This window comes from Acanthochromis polyacanthus, chromosome 17 (assembly GCF_021347895.1).
Source record: "Acanthochromis polyacanthus isolate Apoly-LR-REF ecotype Palm Island chromosome 17, KAUST_Apoly_ChrSc, whole genome shotgun sequence".
Lineage (NCBI taxonomy): Eukaryota > Metazoa > Chordata > Actinopteri > Pomacentridae > Acanthochromis > Acanthochromis polyacanthus.
Window position 1 is genome coordinate 34,596,522 of NC_067129.1, and position 23,871 is coordinate 34,620,392.

Sequence of the window (23,871 nt, forward strand, 5' to 3'; positions counted from 1 at the left end):
TGAAAGTCCTCAGAAGTGGACTTTAGTGCTCATAGATGTAATTTTCCATCAGTTTGACATTAAAAACCTGCCGGTGAAGCCCCTGATGGAGATGTTTCCATCGAGCTGACCTGAGTTCAGCGTCAAAAGCTGCGGCAGCGATGGACTGAGCGCACTCACTGATCCACAGTCTGCGGCTTCCTGTTTGTCGTCAGCGTTGCACCGAGTGGGTGCAGCTGCAGCCGCTGTTCCGCTCTGCGGTCAGAAGGGGGGAGGAGGACGATGCTGCCTTCATCCTCCCCCCTCCTCTCTGCACAGTCACTTCCTCTGAGATGCAAAGAAATAGAGAGACACTGAACAGTGGAAGAAAGGAGGAAGCCATTTTGGGTCCTGGATGACATGTCGGCCTGGACGTCGCTGTCTTCTGTCTGGGTTCTCACTTTGGACGGACGCTGAGCTGAAGAGCGGTGAGTCGGTTTGAGGAAGCAAAACCCGAAGACAGTCGGTCGTTAGTTTGTCTGTTTTTTTGTGACTTTGGTTTTATGTCTGGCAGGAAGGAGCAGTGAAGCAACGAGGCCCGTCAGAGAGTGTCGAGCGGCGACCGGTGGAAGAGCCAGCAAGGGTTGGAAGCCTCCTCCAGCTGATGGTCAGTCCGTCAGATGCTGGTGCAGTGAAGCAGGATGAGTTCGGACCGAGTGCCGTCCAGGTCGGAGGTGATGGGGTGGAGCCCTCAGCAGCTGGCCGACTACCTGAGGAGGGTGAGGCCTCGTCTGTTTTTCTTCTCAGCTGCAGACGTCAAAGATAAAAGTCCTAAATTCACCTTCTGCAGGAACAAAACAGCTGAAACCTGAGCGATCAAACATCCTCAGAAGTCACATTTTTACTCATTTTTCAAGTCCTGCACCTCTCTGAAAACATCATGGCAGGAAGGAGAGGGAGCTCTGTACAATTCTGCAATGCTGTAAATCAGAAAAAAGGGAAAAAAAACTCCCTATGACAAAATGAAACAACCTGAACATGTACAAAATTTATGCTCTCAGGTTTTACCAACACCGGATACAATCACATTAAAGTCACAGTTAAGGTGTCTTCAAGGTAAAATCGCTTGGACAAAGCACCTTAAGTTTAGATGTTCTTTAAGTCTTCTCCTTAAAGTTGTCTTAAAATAAAATTTAATGCACAAAACACTTTAGGTCATCTCTTCAAGGTTATCTTAAAAAGTCAAGGTGTCTGTAAAATAGAACAACTACAATTAAGATGTTCTTCAAGTCTTCTCCTTGAAGTTATCTTGAAAAAAATCTTGCACAAAACACCTTTAGTTATTAAAGTCAAACTAAGTCTTTTCACAAAGTGCCTTAAGTCTTCTCCCTTAAGTTTATCTAAAAACAAAACTCTATACTAACGTTTTTGAAAAATAGAATCTCTTACAGAAACCATCATGAGTCTGAGTTAAAGTGTTGTCAAAATAAAATTTCTGTCAGAAAACACCTTAAGATTTTTCTTGAAGTCACAGTTAAAGTGTCTTCAAAATAAAATTATGTGCACAAAACACCTTAAGTCTTATTCTTAAAATACAGTTGTTCGTACAAAAACACGCAAAATAAGATTTTCCTTAAAGTTCCAATTAAAGTGGCTTAAAGGACATCTTCGTGCAAGCAACTTTATTTTGAAATCTTCCACTTAAGGTTTCCTGAATCGCTGGCACAAAATACCTTTTTTCTCCTTAAGGTTACCTTAAAACAAAAGTCTGAATTAAGGCATCATAAAACACCATAAGTGTGAGTTAAGGTGTTGTCAGAATAAAATATCTGCCGCAAAATGCCTTAAGTTAAGGTGTTCTTTAAGTCTTGTTGATAAGATTCTCTCAAAATAAAATCATTTTCACAAAACAGTCTATGCTAAGATGTTCCTTAAGTCTTCTAAATTCTAAACTTTGGCACAAAACACCTTAAGTTAAGAGGTTCCTTAAAGTTACAGTTAAGATGTGGTAAAGGACATCTTAACTTAAGGTGTTTCATACAAGCAATTTTATTTTGAAATTTTCCACTTAAGGTTACCACAAAATACAATCGCTTTCATTGAACTGTGTTTCTCCTACAGATGAGTTTGACCGGCTGCGATAAAGTCGTCTTAAAGAACTCCATCAGTGGATCCAGATTTGTGGTGAGTTCAAGGACATTAGGAGGTGAGGGAGGAGAGAAGGAGGTGAGGAAGGATAGTAGGAGGTGTGGAAGTAAAGTAGGAGGTGAGGAAGGACAGAAGGAGATGAGGAAGGAAAGTAGGAGGTGACGAAGGAGAGAAGGAGGTGAGGAAGCATAGAAGGAGGTGAGGAAGGAGAGAAGGAGATGAGGAAGGATAGAAGAAGGTGAGGAAGGAGGAGGTGATGTGATAATGGCGTCTTTATGTTTGTTTCTCCAGAATCTGAGTGATAACGACCTCCAGAGGTTCCCCAAACTTCACGCTCCGTAAGTATTTTTCCTCCTTCTGCATTTTGGGAACAAACTGATGTTTTGAAGAGATCAGAAATCAGAACTCAGTGATTTAAAGATCTGATTGATCATTGTTGTGTGCAGGATGGTCTCCAAGATCAGCTGTGAGATCAGTAAGAAGGAGGAGAAGCGAGGCCTGTTTGGGATGAAGTGAGTTCACGTTCCTGTGTTTGTGTTTTCATCACTAGAACGTGTTTAAGGTTCCTGGTTTTATCGTGTTATTTCCATCCTGCTGGTTTCAGCTGCTCTGATGTTCTGATCCAGTTTCTGAAACTGTTTCTGTTGTTCTGTCCGTCGCAGGTCAACCAAACATTATGAACCAGGTAGGAAACTTTTCTTCTATCAGTTTTACTGATTGGTTACCTTCTTAAAGGGACAGTTTACTGAAATGTTGGAGCTTTAAAGCATTCTTTATATTCATTAGTCAAGATGTGGATACTGTTGTGAGTATACAGAATATACAGGTAAAAGCCAGAAAATTAGAATATTTTCATAAACTTGATTTATTTCCGTAATTGCGAACAAAAGGTATAACTTTTACATTATATGTAATCATTGCACGCAGACTGATGCACTTCAAATGTTTATTTATTTAATTTTGATGATCATAGGTGGCAACAAATGAAAATCCGACATTCCGTGGGTCAGAAAATTAGAATATTACCTGAGGCCAATACAAAAACAGGATTTGTAGAAATGTTGGCCAACTGAAAAGTATGAACGTGAAAAATATGAGCATGTACAGTACTCAATACTTGGTTGGAGCTCCTTTTGCCTCAATGACTGCATTAATGCGGCGTGGCATGGAGTCGATCAGTTTCTGGCACTGCTCAGGTGTTATGAGAGCCCAGGTTGCTTTGATAGTGGCCTTCAGCTCTTCTGCATTTTTGGGTCTGGCATTCTGCATCTTCCTCTTAACAATACCCCACAGATTTTCGATGGGGCTAAGGTCGGGCGAGTTGGCTGGCCAATTGAGTACAGAAATATCATGGTCCTTAAACCAGGCACTGGTAGATTTGGCACTGTGTGCAGGCGCCAAGTCCTGTTGGAACATAAAATCCCCACCTCCATAAAGCAGGTCAGCAGCAGGAAGCATGAAGTGCTCTAAAACTTGCTGGTAGACGGCTGTGTTGACCTTGGATCTCAGGAAACAGAGTGGACCGACACCAGCAGATGACATGGCACCCCAAACCATCACTGATGGTGGAAACTTCACACTAGACTTCAGGCAACGTGGATCCTGTACCTCTCCTGTCCTCCTCCAGACTCTGGGACCTCGATTTCCAAAGGCAATGCAAAATTTGCTTTCATCAGAAAACATAACTTTGGACCACTCAGCTGCAGTCCAGCTCTTTTTTTCCTTAGCCCAGGTGAGACGCTTTGCGCGCTGTTTCTTGTTCAAAAGAGGCTTGACACGAGGTATGCGGCAGTTGAAACCCATGTCTTTCATGCGTCTCTTGGTGGTGGATTTTGAAGCACTGACTCCTGCAGCAGTCCAGTCCTTGTGAATCTCCCCCACATTTTTGAATGGGTTTTTTTCACAATCTTCACCAGGGCGCGGTGATCCCTGTCGCTTGTACACTTTTTCCTACCACAGTTTTTCCTACCCTTTGCCTCTCCATTAATGTGTTTGGACACAGAGCTTTGAGAACAGCCAACCTTTTCAGCAATAACCTTTTGAGTCTTGCCCTCCTTGTGCAATGTGTCAATGGTTGCCTTTTGGACAGCTGTCAAATCTGAAGTCTTCCCCATGTTTGTGTAAGCTTCAGAACTGGACTGAGAGACCATTTAAAGCCCTTTGCAGGTGTTTTGAGTTAATCGGCTGGTTAGTGGGTGGCACCAGGTGTCTTCAAACTTGACCCATTTCACAATATTCTAATTTTCTGACCCACGGAATGTCGGATTTTCATTTGTTGCCACCTATGATCATCAAAATTAAATAAATAAACATTTGAAGTGCATCAGTCTGCGTGCAATGATTACATATAATGTAAAAGTTATACCTTTTGTTCGCAATTACGGAAATAAATCAAGTTTATGAAAATATTCTAATTTTCTGGCTTTTACCTGTAATCCAGAATACTGCAAGTACAGGAAGGATAATACAGTATACTGTGAGTATATACAATATAATACAGTAAACTGATAGTGTCTAGTGCATAAAGTATATTGTGAGTACGTAGAATACAATAGACTAGAATAGTGTGCTGTATGTATATAGAATTAATCCAGTATACTGTCAGTATACACCATGTGATTCTGTGAATATATAGAATATAATACAGTAAACTGCAAGTATGTAGAATATGATAAAGTGTACTGTGAGTACCTAAAATACAATAAAATACACTGTGAGTATATAGAATATAATTCAGTTGTTATATTCTATACACTCACAGTATATTTTATTATGTCCCATATACTTACAGTATACTCTCTAATATTCTACTTACTTAGAGTACTGTAATATATTCCACATATTAGAGGTGTGCTGTATTATATTCAATATACTCGCAGTACATTGTATCATGCTCCATATAATTATAGTATATTCTCTAGCATTCTACATACTCACAGTATGCTGTGTCATATCATATATGCTACCATTATGCTGTGTTATATTCTATATACTTGCAGTATATTTTATTATGTTCTATTTAATTACAGTATACCTTCTAATATTCTATATACTTGCAGTATAATGTATTGTATTCTACATACAGTATGCTGTATCATGTTCTATTTACATACAATATACTCTCTTACATTCTACATACTCACAGCGTACTATGTTACATTCTATATACTCACACTTTGCTGTGTTATATTTTATATGCTTACAGTACATTGCATCATGTTCTATAAACTTATAGTATACTCTCTGACATTCTATATACTCACAGTATACTGTGTTACATTATATATACTGTAATATATTCCATATACTCACAATGTACTGTATTGTATTTCTATATACGCAATATACTGATTATGCTGTAATATATTCTATATACTTACAGCATGTTGTATTATGTTCTATATAATTACAGCATGCCCTCTAATATTCTACATACTCGCAGTATGTTGTATTATGCTCTATATACTTACAGTATATTCTCTAATATTCCATAAATTCAGAGTACTGTAGTATATTCCACATATTTGCAGTATATTGAATTATAGTCTGTATACTCTCAGTGTACTTTTATGTTCCATATACTTACAGTATACTCTCTGACATTCTATATACTCACAGTGTGCTGTGTTATATTCTGTATACTCGCAGAATATTTTATTATGTTCTATATAATTACAGTATACTCTCCAGTATTCTACATACTCACAGCGTACTATGTTACATTCTATATACTCACACTTTGCTGTATTATATTTTATATGCCTACAGTACATTGTATCATGTTCTATAAACTTACAGTATACTCTCTGACATTCTATATACTCACTACTATTTTCTATATGCTCCTGTTATGCTGTATTATATTCTACAAATTCTACATATATTTTATTATGTTCTGTATACCTACGGTATACCCTCCAATATCCATACACTCAGTATACTCTAATATATACCATATATTGTTATATTCTAAATACTCACTGAATGCTGTATTATACTCTATATGCTCCCAGTATATTTTCTATTCTATACACTTACAGTATATTTTATATATACTCAGTATACTGTGTTGTATTCTATGTAGTCACAGTATATTTTGTTATTGTCTATATACTTACAGTATACTCTCTAGTACTCCGTGTCCTCACAGTATACTGTATTATATTCTATATGCTCGCAGTATGTTATCATGTTCTATATACTCCCGGTACACTCTAATATATTCCATATACGTGCAGTATGCTGTGTTATATTGTATATATTCACAGTATATTTTTGATGATCTATATACTTACATTATACTTTATATACTCGGTGTACTGTGCTATATTCTAAATAGTAACAAAATACTGTGTTATATTCCATATACTGTCATTTTACTGTGATATATTTTGCAGTACACTCAGTACTCAGTAGTACTTCATCCACTGGTAGCTGCTGACTTGTTGTTTTCTCCTCAGCGGAGGCTCAGGGCTGGGATGACGACGAGTTTGTGAGTCCGACCTTCATCTCTATATTTATTTACTTTTTGTAAAGTTTGATCGTCATGTTCTAAACTTGAGCCTGCTGCAGCTGAAAACTCACAGGAACCGTAAATAAGGAAAACCACGAAGTTTTGATTAAAAATACGCAAAATAAATATAAGCATTTAATACGTTAAAATAAAAGTAAGTAAATCCACATTATGCCATCATAAACTATCAATAAGTGTGAATTTTAAAAATGCATATGTTTCTATTTTTTAAAATAAATGTCTGTATTCATTTTTGTCTCTAATTTTTATATTTATTTCTGTTTCGCCTGCTTATATTTTGTCATTTCTGTGTTTGTTTCCACAAGAATGGAAATAAATCAATCCATTCACATTTGTTAAATAAATGTGATGATAAATAAAAATATATGTATGTATTTTAACATATAAAGGGACAAAATTAAGTGGACACAAATGTGCAAATAAATAAACACAAAATAAATTGATAATTTACTTATAGACTTATTTATTCTTTATTTGGCTGAATTAATTTCCTTTCCTTAAAATATTTCTTATTTATTAGATTTTATTTATTTTTGTAGATTAATCATGTAATCATGTTAGTCATGATTTCTTTCTTATTATAAATGTTTATTTATTTAATTTCTATGTCATTTTTGATGCATTTAATGGATGAAACAGTAAAAAAAATGGTGAAAAAAAACAAGATTTAATGATGAGGTTTAGAAACAAAAAAAACAGCAAATGTGATGACTAACTGAAATATTCTAAGACAGAAATTTTGAAGTAAATTAGAAACTATACTCAATTGCTTTTAGTTTTTCTACTAAATGAAAGAAATACGTAAATAAATAAACAGAAAAAATAATGATTAATTTGCTCATATATTTATTTTTGCTTTATTGAACTAAATTAGTTTATTTTCTCCAAATAAAAATTACAATTAATTGAATTTTTAAAAAAATAATTATGTTACATTGTTAGTGGAAATTTTTAGAAAAATTATACATGTTTATGGATTTAATTTTTGTGTCACTTTTGATGCATTTAATGGACGAAACAGTCGGTAAAAATAAATAATATAGTAAAAAAAAATAATGGTGCAGTTTAGTAAACATAAAAAACAGAGCAAGGCCAGAAACTAGACTCAACAGTTTTATCTACTAAATGAAACAAATATGTAAATAAATTAACACAAAAAATAATAATTTGCTCATATATGTCTAAAATAATTTCATTTAATTATTCATAATAATTATGAATTTAATTTAAAAAATTTCTTTACTTCATCATGTTATTATCTTAGTCAAACAGTCAATAAAAATAAATAATATGGTAAAGTTGAGTTAACAAACACAACAAAGGTGGTGACTAATTAAAATTATTAAAGACAGACATTCAGATTTAGACTAAAAACTAACTTTTCTCTACTAAATGAATGCAACTGTTCCTTAAACTAAATGAGGTTTCAGGACCGTCGCTGTCTGAACGTGTTTCTCTGTTTCCTCCATCAGGATGATGACGACAACGACTACGAGAGTCCGTACAGCGGAGACGAGGCGGGCAGCGGCGGAGATTATGAGTCCCCCAACGACGACGTGGATCCAGCCAACGACTATGAGCCTCCACCCGTCGAACCTGAAGAGGACCTGAGTGCCAAGCTGCTGCCCACGATGCACTTAGAGGACGGAGACTACATTGGTACCGTATTAATTATAATAAAACACCAAGCTGAGCTATGTGTTCTCCAGAAAACGTTCTGACAAAGTTCTACTCAAGTTTTCTTTTAGTTCCAAGAATGCTCTTCTTAAAAGTAGACGTGCTGAAAAGATTTGATGAAAACTTGATGTTGCACTGAGAATATTCTTCATTTGTTGTGAGAAAACATGGTGGGAACGCTTTGTAGATTCTATAACATATTCCATCCATCCAACATTGCAACCAAAATGTTCCATCTTTCTTAATACACTGCCATCAAAAAAAAGTCCCACACTCTAATATTTCATGGGACCACCTTTAGCTGTGAGAATGACTCATTCTCTGTGGCATCATTTCAAAAAGCTTCTGTAATGTCACAGCATTTATTTCTGTCCAGAGTTGCTGTAATTATCTACCAATATCTTATATTGATGATGGGAGAGTCGGACAAAGTCTTCTCCAGCACATCCCAAAGATCCTCAATGGTTCTGAGGTCTGGACTCTGTGGAGGTCAATCCATCTCATGCTCCCTAATCCACTCCTTCACAATGTGAGCCCCATGAATCCTCATCATCATCTTGGAACATGTCCGTGCCATCATGGAAGAAAACCTCCACTGATGTAAAGACCTGGTCATTCAGTATCTTCAGGTATCAGCTGACCTCATTCTTTGGGAACATAACGTTGCTGAACCTGACCAACCCCAGATCATAACCCTAACCCCCACAGGCTGGTAGGCACTAGACATGATGAGTTCATCACTTCATCCACCTCTCTTCTTATCCTGATGCACCCATCACTTTGGAACAGGGTAAATCTGGACTCATCAGACCACATGACCTTCCATTGCTCCAGAGTCCAATCTTTATGCTAACTAGCAAACCGAAGCCTTTTGTTTCTGATTAGCTTCACTGATCAGTGGTTTTCTTAGAGCTACAGCTGTTTAGTCCCAATCCTTTGAGTTCTCTTCAAATTGTTCATGTGGAAATGTTCTTAATGTCACTAATGATGATTTCCTATGACCATCTAAGAGTTTGTTCCGACCACATTTGTTCATCGTAGATGATGATTCACCACTATCCTTCAGGTTTTAATGATGCGTTGGACAGTTCTTAACCTGATTTTAGTAGTTTCAGAAATAGTTGTTTTCTTTGCTTGATGCCAATAATTTGACCGTTCTGAGATGGATTAACATCCTTTCCATGACCACAGGATACATCTTCTAACATGGTTGAAATGTGAAGCTCCTCACTGCATCAGCTAGGGTTAAAGAAGTTGTTGTCATTTCATTTCATTTATTTATTTAGTTGACAGGGACAGTGTACATTAATGAACATTTCTGTCAATGCACCAGAATTAGCCAAAAGGCTATTTTTCATCCGTAGTCCCTGGACAGATGTAAAATAGTCATCCTAAAAACAAACAAAATCACTGCAGTAATCATCCAATGGAAGGATCTGACCTATTTGCTCAGTGAAATCCAGGTGGCGACTTTTTTTTTGGACAGGCAGTGTATATCACTGTACTGAAACGTCTTACAAAGAACGTTCTGTCATTTGAGGTCTCGATAGCATCTTGAAAAATTTTCTTGATTGTTGCACTCAAGGTCAAGGTCAAGGCACTATGTTAATCCCGAGGGAATCCCGAGTGCAGACTGAGTCCAACCACAGAGCAAGCTTTACGTATTGGCCTGTTCACCCTCTGGATGTCATTCTTCTTAGCGCTGCCCCTCCAGCACACAACAGCACAAAAGAGGACACTGGACAAAATAGATGGATAAAACATGTACAATAACTTCGAACAGACCCTGAATGAAGACAGTGTTCTAAGAAAGTACATTCTGCTCTGCCCCTTCTTGTACACAGAGTCCATGTTTGCTGACCAGCTCAGTCTGTTATCCAGCTGCAGCCCCAAGTACCTGTAGGTGGAAACCATCTCAACAGCCAATCCATTAATTCCGATGGGCTGCAGAGAGGGGGGTGCACGGCGAAAGTCCAGCACCACCTCCTTTGTTTTAGCGGTGTTCAGCTGAAAGTTGTTCCACTGACACAACCCCCCAAAGCCTTTCACCAGGTCCCTGTATTCACCCCACCCCCCACCCCCACCCCCCGATACATGCCACAATTGCAGTGTCATCAGAGAACTTCTGCATGTGGCATGTATCTGAGTTGTACTGAAAGTCTGAAGTGTAGAGGGTGAAGCGGAAGGGTGGCAGCACCGTACCCTGAGGTGCTCCAATGCTGCAGGTCAGTGTTGAAGATCTGCCCCCCACCAACTCAAATAAACTGTGACCTGTTGGTCAAGTAGTCCGTAATCCAGTTTACGAGGTAATGGTCCACAGCCATGATGTTCAGTTTCTCCTGGAGAAGGCTGGGATGAATAGTATTAAAAGCACTGGAGAAGTCGAATAATAGCACCCTCACCATGCACCCCCCAACATCCAGGTATGTGAGGGCATGGTGTAAAAGGTAGAGGACAGAACCTTCAACCCCTACCTTCTCTTGATAGGCAAATTGGAGGGGGTCCCTCACCAGCTGCACCTGAGGTCGCATGAACCGCAGGACCAGACACTCCAGCTGGCCTGTAGTCATTCAGCTCCCGTGTACGACCCTTCTTTGGAACTGGAACTATGCAAGATGTTTTCCAGCCGCTAATTCAGGTTATAGACCTGCTGTAGAGGTCCTCCAAGCTCTGCAGCACAAACCCTCAAGAGCCGAGGACAGACTTGGTCTGGACCTGCGGCCTTCCTTGGGTGTAGATGAAGCAACTCAGTTGTCACCTGGTCTGCTGTAACGGTGGGAAACGATGGGGTCAAGGTGGGAGTGGTGAGCGCATGTGAGAGCGAAAGAGAACCATGTGCAGAAGAAGCAGGATGGTGACGGTCAGGAGGAACAGAGGAGGGATGTGGGGTGGAGCCAGTGGTCATGTGGGAACTGAAACGGTTTTAAAAAAGTGTTCAGCTCCTTGGCGCTGAGAACGTTCTTTCTATTTTATCATTTTGGAAACTTATAGAAGAACGTTCTATAATGCGTTCCGTCAACAAAAGGAAAAATGCTCTACCTTGAATATATTAAGTTACAGGTGCATTCTGAAAGGTTCCCCATGAACATAGCATCTGGAAAACATTTTTAGAACGTTGTTTTGAGAACGTTCTTCCTTTGTTATCATGAAACGTGAGAATGTTTGTAGAAGAACGTTCTATAATGTTTTCCCTCAACAACATCTCGAAAACTTCCTCAGAACACTGCAGGCAGAATGTTCTACTTTTGTTAGCATTTCATAAGAAAGGAATGTTTCATAAAAATCATCTGAGGCCTCAACAACATCTGGAAAACATTTTTTTAATGTTGGTTCCTCTGTTGTCATCCTTGAACAGAATCTGTGTTTTGACAGTGAAACATTAAATTAATGTGATAGGAACATTACTGGAAACGAAAACACGCTTAAAGCATTCTTTGAACATTTGATTAAAACGTTTTCTTTTCTAAAAAACCTTCAGCACATGTAGTTGATGTCATTCAGCATTTTGGAACGTTCCCTGACAGATGGTGAAGACTCAGATTTTCATGTTGTGGTTTAATGTGGACTTACAGACAACCACGTGGTGCCCAGTCGTCCTGATGTTCATCCCCGCCCTCCTGTCCCCATGCCGTCGGTCCGCATGGTGAGTCGGTTCAACTCATATCAACATGTCCACCAACAGAGGGCGCCACATTTCTTCATTACTGCTCAGAAAACATTGTGAATTAACTGAATTATTTGTGACGATGTGCAGCTGGATAGCTAATGGAGTTAGCTTAATGTCCACTACACGAGCCTAATTTCTGTGCCGAACTGAAAAGATTATTAGTTTTGTTTTTTGTTTTTATTTAGAAATGACACTTGATACACTGCTTTGCTCTCCTGAATCTCTAAAACTCAGGCGCAGATTGTGAAGTTAGCATTACTTTTTGAACAAATTACCTCTCTGCAGTGTATTTTTTTGCTCCTGTCACACTTGTCTTCACTGTTCGCTCATTTTTATAAATTTCTGCACCTCTATGGAAACAGAACAACCAGGACTAGAAGAAGACAGAACTGAAAAATGTTCTCCCTGCAGCATGAATAACAAAAATAATTTTTTTAAAAGAAAAAAGTTACATTTTTTTAGATTATTGATTTAACCCTCCTGTTGTCTTCATTTAGTCACCAAAAAATATTGTTTCCTTGTCTGAAAAAAAATCCAAAAATTCAGTAAAAAAATTCCACAAATTTCTGAAAATTTGCAAAAATTTCAGGAAGAAAATTCCAATAATTCCTTAAAAATTTCCATTAAAAGTTTTATTTAAAAAAATAATCCCCCACATTTGGCAAGAAAATTCTTGGAAATATTTTAATGATTTAACATTCACAAAAAACATTTCTTTTTTCCGCCAAAAAATGTCCCAAGATTTCCCAAAAATGTCGAAAATGTGGATATCAGAAGTTTCATTGCGAATTTTTTTTCTCCAAATTTTCAAAATTTAGAAAGAGTCAATTTTGACCTGCAGGATGACACGAGGGTTAACAATGAAAAAAATTGGATTCAACATGTACATTTTTCTTTTTTACAACATGACTGTAGGTTGCAGTTGATCGTTAATAATTTTATGGTACCTCCAAAGAGTGAAACATTTTCAATTTTTAACAGAATGTAGTTAGTAAATAGATTTTATTTTGCATCAATTTTTTTAATGACACATTTAGGATTAAATAATTTTGCTGAAATAATTTATAGGGAGATTTAGTTACATTTTAAGATGAAAAGTTGGAAATCCTGTGTTGTTTGAAGGTCTAGCTGACAACTGGTGTAATTTTTAGCCATTTTTTTTCTAAATCCACATGTGTTTCTCACCAGTTTTGGGGCTAAGTTGGTTGCTGAGAAATACAGAAGACTGATTCTTTAAATATGTGTTTGTGTTTGTGAAGCCTGAAATCAACATGCACAATATTTTATCCATAAACCTAAAGATGTCACAAATACTGAGGGAAAAGTGGTGATATTACATATTTAGTGATATTTTACTTCTTGTGCTCTGTTTTTTTTTTGTTTGTTTGTTTTTTTACAGAATCTAGTTAGTTAAAACACTTTATTTTTTGACAAATTTTATACAAAAAAGTGGAGTAATGTGATTTTGGTGAAATTTTAATGTGAGATTTTGTTACATTTTATTATGGAAAATTGAAAATCTTGTGTTGTTGGAGCGTCTGGCTGATAAATTGTGAATTTTTTGTGTTTTTTTTTCTTTAAAAAAAAGACCACATGTGTTTCAGGGGATTGTTGGGGAATACAGCAGAATAATTCTTTAAATTTGTGTGTCGTTGTGCAGGGAGACTCGACTTCTAGAAGAGACGCCTCCCCTCGACCGGCGGGAAAATGTGAGTAACTATGGCAACCCAAGTACACGTGGTCATAACGTGGCATCCGGACCAATTAAACTCAAGATTGTCGCCCTGCGGACATGAAAATGACATTCTGCAGGACAGAAACTCATTCAGATCAAATGTGTTTGTTCAGATGCTTCAGTTTTCCGAAGACGTCGTTATTTCTGACGTGAACCTTCAGAAATCCCCATAAAAACCAAACAAAACTTCAGAAGCTGCACGAGAATCTTTCTGTTAAGTTTTCTTCAAAATTGCAGAAATCTGCAATTTGTAAAATGCTGAAAGCTCAAGGACAATTCTGCTGCTTTTAACTGATGCTGCGACTCACAAATATATCGTTTTTCCATCATCGGTTAATCTGCTGATCACTTTCGTTGTCATTTTGTGAACATATTTGTACATTTATAGCTGTTGTTTGTGTTTAGTTCCTCCCGGGCCGCCTCCGATTGTTCGTGACAACAAACCAGGCCTCAAACCTAAACTGGGCAGAGACTCAGGGTCAAACTCGTCCCCCATCAGAGGTAAGACCAAACCCGGGACTCACTATCGCTGTTTTTTCATCTTAATATTTCATTGAATTAATCCTATTCCCTGCGTTGTTTTCCCTGAAATGGTTTGTGTGTGTTCAGGACACTCTAAAAATCTCAGTTTAGTGTCATTTTAAAATGATTATTGTTGTAATTATAATGTGTGAATAAAAGACTAGCCCCATCTAGTGGCTCATCTTGGTACTGCGAGTAAACAAAGGAGGAGTTTTTTTAATTAAATTTCTTCTCTATCGTCTTTTGTTCTATTTTAGCGACTTTATTATCAGTGTTCGCTTTCATAATTTTCATAGCAGCAGCAGCTAAAGCCCCTCAAAAAACCTAGAAATAATCTGTCAGTGGTATCAGTGTGCTAACGTGATTGTTGTCTTTTCTTTACAGGATCTCATCGCGATACTTTGAGCCTGGTAAGTGTCCTGTCAATAAACTTTATTCAGTCCTCTGAGCTTCAAGCAGTTTCTTTGGCTTATGTCATATTTTTCTTCACTGTGGGTTCATTTTTCACTGCAGTAAAAGTCCTGAATCCCTATGGAAACAGAACAACTACCACTAGAAGCAGAGAGAACTCAGAAACAAAGCAGTTAAAATACCATAAAACATTGCAAAAAATGTAAACATTAAAGCCGAATTTCGTTGATTGTTTTATATGCAAGAATTTTAAAAACTGGAATAAACACGTATGACATTTTTCCAAGAGTCCACATGTTACCAATACTGGAGAAAAATAAAAGATGAATCCACATGCTACAGATATTTAACTAGTCACATATTTCTGTATTTGTCTCCTAAACACATCCTGCATTTCAGCTTCATGATTTTTGTTTTTTATCTATTGGTTGCAGCTGAATTGTTAAGGGCTTTATAGATGCACTGAGGATCGCAGATTTTTTTTGTTTTTGCATAATCTGATTTATTTTTGGCAATTATCAGAAAATGAGACATATAGAGTAAAGTAGCCTTGATGACTCGCCACAATTTTAAGCTGAAATTTGGTTGATGTCTTTGTTGAAAAATTGAAAATCTGATGATTCTTTCAGTCAAACATGAATACTTTCCATCAGACAGTTGAAAAGAAATGCAGATTTATTTATTTTTAACAAATTCAATAGTAGTATAACTTTAGCAATCAGACGGAGCAGTTATGGGCTCAATTGATGTACACATAGTTCCAGTTACGTTACCAGTAAAAAGTCTGGACACACCTTCTCATTCAGTGTTTTTTATTTATTGTAATTATTTTCTACATTGTAGATTAACACTGAAGACATCAAAACTATAAAAAAAAAAAACACATACGGAACTATCTAGTAAACAAAAAAGTGTTACACAAAACAGACTATGTTTTATATTTTAGATTCTTTGATTTCTGATTTGTACACTCTTGGCATTCTCTGGATGAGCTTCATGAAGTAGTCACCTGAAATGGTTTTCCAACAGTCTTGAAGGAGTTCAGAGATGCTGAGCACTTGGTGGCCGTTTTGCCTTCACTCTGTGGTCCATCTGATCCCAAACCATCTGGATTGGGTTTAGGTCAGGTGACTGTGGAGGCCAGGTCACCTCTATCATTTCCTTCTTTGTCAAATAGTCCTTCCACAGCCTGGAGGTGTGCTTGGGGTCACTGTCCTGTTGGAAAATAAGTGATGGTCCAACTAAACGTAAACTGGATGGGATGGCATGTCGCTGCAGGATGCTGTGGTAGCCATGCTGGTTCAGTGTGTCTTCTGTTTTGAATAAATTCCCAACAGTGTCACCAGGAAAGCACCCCCACACCATCACACCTCCTCCTCCATGCTTCACGGTGGGAACCATGCATGTAGAGATCATCCATCACCTTTTCTGGTCTCACAAAGACATGGCGGGTGGAACCAAAGATCTCAGATTTGGACTCATCAGACCAAAGCACAGATTTCCACTGGTCTAATGTCCAAACAAATATCTTCTGCTTGTTGCTTTTCCTTACTGGTGGTTTCTTAGCAGCTATTTGACCATAAAGGCCTGATTGGTCAGTCTCCTCTGAACAGTTGATGCAGAGATGTGTCTGCTACTAGAACTCTGTGTGGCATTTATCTGGACTGTAATCTGAGGTGCTGTTACCTTGCCGTTTCTGAAGCTTGTGACTCGGATGAACTTATCCTCAGCAACAGAGTTGAATCTTGGTCTTCCTTTCCTGGGGTGGTTCTCATGTGAGCCAGCTTCATTGTAGCGCTCAATGGTTTCTGTAACTGGGGATACATTCAAAGTTGTTGAAATTTTCCGGACTGACGACAGACCGTCACATCTTAAAGCAACTGATGGACTGTCGTTTCTCTTTACTGAGTCGAGTGGTTCTTGCCATAATATAGATTATAATAGTAATCAGATAGGTCTATCCACTGTGTACCAACTCAACACAACTGATGATCTCAAATGAAGAAGGCAAGTAACTCCACCTGTTAACTCAAAACCATCCAAGTGACTACCTCATGAAGCTCATCCAGAGAATCCAGAGCGTGTGCAAAGCTGTTACAAAGAATCTGAAATATAAAACATTTACTGGTTTAACATTTTCTAATTTGCTACATAACTCCATATGTGTTTTTTCACAGTTTTGACGTCTTCAGTAAGAATCTGCAATGTAGGAAGCAATTAAAATAATTAAAACCCATTGAATGAGAAGGTGTGTCCAACCTGTTGACTGGTACTTTAGATGTAAATTAATTATATGAGGAACAAAAAGGGACGCATAATCGCACCTTGAGTAACTCCACCAATCAAAAACATCCATCTAACTGTTTAATTGTTTGTTTTTCATTGTTTTATTTCTGTTTCTTGCAGCCGAGCCCACAGTCTAGGAGGTTTGTACACACAGACACTCCAACACGAACATTTCAACCACAAAAGACAAAAAGTACATTGCATTTGCGTTGTTATTTAATAATTATTGGACTGCTGTGACATCCATTTGATCGTATGCAGCCACATGTGTGTGTTTGTGCATTCAGGTCTCACTCTGATGCCTCAGAACATGGCAAATGGTCCAAAACTGCAGCTCCGCCTCTGCCCTCCAACCCCACCAGGCCTTCGACCAACAGGTCAGCATCTCACATTGTAATAATTCAGTATTTGAATCAGTGCAATTGTCTCTGTTATCTTTGTTCTTTTTTAGTTTAGCAGTTCAAATGAGTTATTTGTTGTTAATCCGACTCCCCTGTGGTTTGGTTTAACAGGTTTGATGGAAGGCGAGAGGTACGCGGCAGTTTCTCCTTTTCCTTGAAGTGTTTTATTCATTATACATTACCGGTTTGGTTTATGAAACGTCACAAAATGGTGAAAACTGTCAGTTAAATGTCTGTGTAGGTTCTCATTCATCCAGGTCATGGTTATCCAAAGTTGTTTAAATCAATCCACTGGACTTTAAGAAAGTTCCTTGAAGACGTTTCACCTCTCATCCAAGAATTAAATGTCTTGTTTTGTCCAAAAAGGTTGAGTTTGCTGTCATAGAAGAAATAATTGACAACTAATTGATTAATTGTTTCAGCTTTAATTGTTTAAAAGTTACAATAACATAATATCTGTGCCAGTATTTGCATAAATGTATGCAAACATAAATGCATCTTATTTAAAAAGCTGTAAATTACACAAACTGCACAAAAAACAAAATAAGTTCATCGATCAATAACAAGCAATCCAACATGCTTTCATCTAATATAAAATAAACATTAAAACAGGATTTCAATAGTGAAAAAACATTGAAGATGTGAGATAAACAAGAATAAAACATTAAATAAGTTCTGTGTTTCTTTAAGATTTTAATTGTTTTCCTGAATTCTGATGTTTTTCCTCTCCTTTCTCTTCAGCAACCACATGATGAAGGTGGGATTTAGTCGTATTATTTTGCTTTTTTCATGACATTTTTCCTGTTTTAAAATGATTTGTCGTGTACATCCAAAGATTCGTTACCATAAATCAAGATTTACCTCGAGACACGGAATAAATAAACCTGAACAGAGGCAGTATGTTTCAAGTTAAACTGTATCTGTTAATGTTATTTATACTGGATAAATGCTTTCCTATGATCCTTTAAATTCTGATTCTTTCTCCCAGCTCAGAAACGCAACACCTTCCCCCTTCACAATACAAGCTATCCCCCCCGCCCTGGACCCCCCGTCTCACGTCCTGGAGACAGGTATGGAAACCACCACCTTTATTTTATTTTTTTATTTTTGGCCACCAGTTGAGCATATCTGGGAGTCAGATTGAAAACAAACACCTGAAATGATGTGGAAGGTGGCCTTCCTTCACCTTTAACTTTTGTATTCATGCATATACTGTGTTGTTAAATAATTATTAATATTTGTGATGGATAATGTCCTTGAAAGTGATCCAGAATATGAATAATAATAGTAATAATATCAGTAGTGATGTGGAATTATTCCACATGAGCTGCTGAACCACTAAAAGTTAAATTATCCCTGTTGACAAATTCAATAAGTGGATGAAAATTGATGTCAAATCACAAAAAACAAATAACAGTGGCTTGAGAATGGAGCCCTGAGGAACACCAGAAAGTAACAGTTCAAATATTTTAAATAGTTCTCTGATATCTAAAGTCTATCTAAAGTTTGCTGTATATAATGTAAAATATACATTAAAATAGGATTTAAAGAGTGAAATAAGATTGAAGATATGAGTTAAACAAGAAAAAGACATGATATAAGTTCCCAGAAACCAGCCAGCACGGCAGCTGAAATGATTACTGAGATACATACGTACGATAAAAAAAAAATCTGTTTGTTCTGTTTTTTTTTTTTTAACAGACTGAATCACAGTGTTCACTCTGCAGGCTCTCTGCCAAACAAACTGTCTTCAGGTAAGAAGAAACAACGTAAACACTAAATAGTCTTATTCTCACTGAGACTGGTGTAATTTAACTCCAACGTGACAGGACGACAGAAATCTTTTATTTTTGCATATTTGTCAAAATGTAAATGTTTCAGATCATTAAACAAATTTAATGTAAGACAAAGATAACCCAAGAAAACACAAATGCAGTTTTAAACTCAAGATTTAATTTACTGAAGGTAAAATGCTGTCCAGCCCACATCGCCCTATGTGAAAAAGTAAGTGCCCCCTTAAATACCAGTCTACCAAATGACCAAATTCATTCATCAGTTGAGTTCAGTTTCACCAGCCAGACTCACATACGATTCCTTCCAGACATGTTGAATCTAAACATCACTAAATAGAACCTGTCTTCATTGTGAAGTAGCTAAAGGGTCTCAAAAAGCAGCACATGATGCCACATTCTAAAGAAATTCAAGAACAGATGAGAAACAAAGTCTTTGACATCCATCAGTCTGGAGGGTTCCAAAGCCATTGCTGAGACTTTGGAACTCCAGAGAACCACAGTGAGAGACATTATCCACAAATGGAGAAACATGGAACAGTGGAGAACCTTCAGGAGTGGACGAAAAACCAACATTCCTCCAAGAGCATCAACATCTAATCTAGGAGTCACAAAAGAACCAAGAAGAACATCTAAAGATCTGCAGACCTCACTGGCCTCAGTTAAGGTCCGTCTACATGATTCCACAATAAGGAAGAGTCTGGGAGGAAATGGATCCATGGGAGAGTTAGAAGGATCAAACCACTACTGACCAAAAAGAACATAAAGGTTCATCTGGTATTTACACAAAAAAAAAAAAACATCTGAATGAACTCCAAGATTTTTGGGATAACATCCTGTGGACTGATGAGTCAAAGGAGGAACTTTCTGGAAGACATGGGTCTGTTCCATCTGGTGTAAAGCTAATACTGTATTCCACTAGAAGACCATGATACCAGCAGTGAAACATGGTGGTGGTAGTGTGATGGTTGGAGGACCTGGACAACTTGAATTCTGTTCTCTATCAGAAAATCCTCCTGAAGAATATCCACCATCAGTTCATGACCTAAAGCTCAACACTAATAGTTTATGCAGCAAGACAAAGACCCAAAGACACAAGAAAGTAAACCTCTCAGTGCCTCAAAAAAAAAAAAAAAAACTAAATGAAGTTCTTGAGTGGTCAACTGACCTTAGAATATCAGTTCATGATCGAAATCCATCTAATGTGACAGAATTAGAACTATTCTACAGAGAAGAGTGGACCAGAATTCCTCCATGGTGATGGAAAACACTGATCACAATCTGGAACAAACATTTAACTGCAGTTGTTGCTGCCAAACCAGTTATTAAGTTTAAGGTGGGAATTATTTTTTCAAATGGGGAATATTGATTTTCAATAAATCTTCGGTGTTTGTGGATTATCTCTGTCTAACATCCAATAAATCAGAATATTAGTTGATGATGTTGAACATTGAAGTGTGAGAAATATGGAAAAATAAAAGATTTCTGTAGGGAGGCAAATAGTTTTTTCACAGCACTGAAGATGTTCAGATTCAGAGTGGCGTCCAGTTTCTGAAAAAGTCGTTATTTCTCAAAAAAAACAGAAATCTTCTTAGAAATTTCAGAAAAAGCAAAGTTCAGAAGCAACCTGACAATCTCACAGTTTTTAAGTGTCTTTCAGCATCACAGTAATACAGTCGAAACCATCTGAACATCTGTAATGAAAAAAAAGAGGCTGTGCACACAATTCTGCTTACTACTACCTATTACTTTACTGATTAATGTGTTAACCATCACAAAACTCAGAGTCACATCCTGCTTGGTTTCAACAGTCGAGAAATGAAACAAATCGAATGAATCTTCTTTCATCGTGGCTGCTGATTAATCTTCTGATCGACTAATCGTTGTGGCTGAACTTTTAACTTGTAAACAAACACAGGTTGAAACAACAGAAGCAGCATTTAAGGCGGGGTTTGGCTTACGGGTGTTGCTTGTTCATGTCTACAGTAAACTAATGTAAGGTGTCATGTGTTTGTGTTTACAGGAGACCGACCGTCATTTCGTCCTCCTCCACCCACAGCAGCAATGGGAACACAGCAACAGACACATGTAAAAAATACACTAATATAACTATCCTGGATCTTCTGAAACACAAATTCTTCATGAATTAGTCAAGAATAAGTCACACAAGGACATTAAAAAGTCAGACTTTATATAGTGTTGCTGTTGCTTCCAATGTGGAACATTTGTGCTGCATTTTATGTTAAATCTGCTCTCTAAATTATTATTATTACAGCTGTTATTGTCTCAGTCAAGTGTGTTGTGACAGGTGAAACTAATATATATTTATATAGAATATGAAGTTTATTCTATAAAGCACTTTTTAAAAGAGAATTACAAGGTGTTTTTCAAGGTTGGATCAGGAATTCAACATGTCAGGATGCAATAAGACCAAAAACAATCAGACAATAATAAGATATAATACAATAATAGATATAACAGCAACCTATAATAAGGAATACTATAGTATCACAGTAGCAATAATAAGACTAGACTTAAACTTAGACATTAGAAATAAAACAGTGCTAACATTATCAAAATATCTTATGCAAAAGAAAGAAAGGCCTCAGGGTATTATTATTGTTACTATTGTTATTGTTGCTGTTTATTATTATTACCATCATTGTTATTATTAAAGTAGTAGTAGTAGTAGTAGTAGCAGCATAAACCATAGAAACAGTACAAATACAACCAGGTAAATTTGTTTCTTTGGTTGTTCTTGAGTCTGAACAGCAGGTGGGGTTGTTGTCTTTGTGTTTGTCTCTGCTGGAACACACATTATACTAATAAATTTTTTGTTATTTTATTTTGTTGTTGTCATTTGTGTGTGACTAGGAGCTGGACCCTCGCTGGTATGTGGGGAAAGTGACCCGAGGCCAGGCTGAAAAATGTCTGATACGAGTCCACAAGGTAACCAAAATTAATCAGATAATAAATACAACAGTTGCTTTTCTTTAAAGGTAAACATTTACATCACTGCTTGTGCAGTAAGTCTGAAAATATTTAGTTTTTGAGCAACTTGTGGTGGAGTTAAAGTCCTGCAATCAACATGTTGCTTTTTTGTAAAAGTACCTGAGAATTAAATAGTAAATCTTGTAAATATTACATCATATTAAAATATTAGAGCATTAGAAATGAGAATATTCCCATGTGAGTGGAGCAGAAGGATTATTTTAGTGAGTTTCTGTGTTCTGTTGAGGACGGGGCATACCTGGTGAGGGACAGCACCCGGCAGCAGGCCAACCAGCCCTTCACCCTGATGGTCTTCTACCAGGGAAAAGTCTACAACATCCAGATCAGGCAAGAGAACCAGCAGTTCCAGCTGGGAACTGGACTCAAAGTCCAGGAGGTAAGCATGGCATCATATACATTAATGTTAATCAAACATAGCAGCTGTGTTTTGCCTCTAGAGCAGTGGTTCTCAACCCTGTTCCTCAGGACCCCATGTCCTGCATGTTTAAGATGCTTCCCTGCTCCAACACACCTGACTCAAATGATCAGCTTGTCATCAGGCTTCTGCAGAGGCTTGATGACGAGCTGATCATTTGAATCAGGTGTGTTGGAGCAGGGAAGCATCTAAAACATGCAGGACATGGGGTCCTGAGGAACAGGGTTGAGAACCACTGCTCTAGTGTGCAGTATAATCAGATGTAATTACTATGTTTTACCTCTAGAGGACACTATAATCAGATGAAATTACTGTGTTTTTCCTCTAGAGGGCAGAATGATCAGATGTAGCTAGCATGCTTTGAATGTGGAGGGCAGTATAATCTGATGTGGTTACTGTTTTTTTTGCCCCTAGAAGGCATCTAGAAGGCCCTAGATGTAATTACTATATTTTGTGTTTCCAGTCTTTCCTTTCAGTCGGTGGCATCATCAACCATTACTCCCAGTCTCCTCTGCTCCTCATCGATGCAAAAAACCGGACCTCCGGCCAACAGAACCAGTGTCAGCTGTGCGACCCGGCTGGATACTACATGACAGGACAGAACTGGTCCTAACCGGATCAGTAAACGGGTGGACTTTGGATGAATGTTCGCCTTGACAGCTGAGTAAATCGTCTTCCTGCTAACCGGACGGTGTTTTTCTGTGATGGTGAGTGAATAACATCAGATTTTTTTTCTTTTTTTTGCACGTTGCTTCATTCACCTGTTTCTGATTGTTTGTTGAAGTTTAAAGGGACAATTTCAGACATTTAACCGTTTCCTCTCAGAAATGTTTTTTTGAGCTTTTACATGTAATGTTTTTGACAAAGATTCACAATGAATTCTGAATTTTGACAGTATGTAACACATTCAAACTATCTAAAACTGTCCTGTGGATGCCTTGAGCTGAGCTACATTAAACCTCTGTTTCATGATTGTATTCAGCTTCTACCCTTTACTCTTAATTCACTGTAAATGTGTCAGGTTTAAGCAGTTTGTCACTCAGCTGTCCAAATTAAAACACTGTAAAATTTCAACAGTGTCCTGGTTTCTTTGAAGAAGCGAAAAAATAAATATTCCCACCAGAAAATTCCTGTCAGCCTCTACTTATTTCTGTTAAATGTCTATTTTGAAAACATTTGAATTCCATCTTAATAAGGTAACCAGACTAACTTTACGTCTACTTTCAGAAAGCTTTTTGCTTTTAAAATGCACAAGTGTTTCCATTGAATCAGAGTCTGTGTAGAGGATATGTTTATTTAGTATATGTACATCCAG

The 23,871-nt window shown here is 37.4% G+C and overlaps 1 protein-coding gene across 1 annotated transcript; it reads left to right on the forward strand.

The window, feature by feature from the left end:
• Positions 1-220: 220 nt before the first annotated feature.
• lcp2a (lymphocyte cytosolic protein 2a) lies at positions 221-23,630 on the forward strand. Its single transcript, XM_022192243.2, has 22 exons — positions 221-446; positions 533-737; positions 2,080-2,142; positions 2,398-2,444; positions 2,553-2,618; positions 2,769-2,791; positions 6,567-6,598; positions 8,113-8,299; positions 11,890-11,960; positions 13,645-13,693; positions 14,125-14,220; positions 14,626-14,651; positions 17,059-17,078; positions 17,226-17,315; positions 17,451-17,469; positions 18,081-18,096; positions 18,328-18,409; positions 19,041-19,093; positions 21,153-21,217; positions 22,004-22,078; positions 22,368-22,517; positions 23,020-23,630. Exons 2-22 carry the CDS (start codon positions 660-662, stop codon positions 23,167-23,169), a joined length of 1,458 nt encoding a protein of 485 aa, XP_022047935.2. The 5' UTR covers positions 221-446; positions 533-659; the 3' UTR covers positions 23,170-23,630.
• Positions 23,631-23,871: the final 241 nt, after the last annotated feature.

Excerpts from the sequence above, each read along its gene's own strand:
- lcp2a (XM_022192243.2), top strand. The coding sequence starts at position 660 with ATGAGTTCGGACCGAGTGCCGTCCAGGTCGGAGGTGATGGGGTGGAGC. Across the intron at positions 2,792-6,566 it reads AACCAAACATTATGAACCAG|CGGAGGCTCAGGGCTGGGAT; the intron begins GTAGGAAACTTT and ends TTTTCTCCTCAG. Across the intron at positions 18,410-19,040 it reads GTCTCACGTCCTGGAGACAG|ACTGAATCACAGTGTTCACT; the intron begins GTATGGAAACCA and ends TTTTTTTAACAG.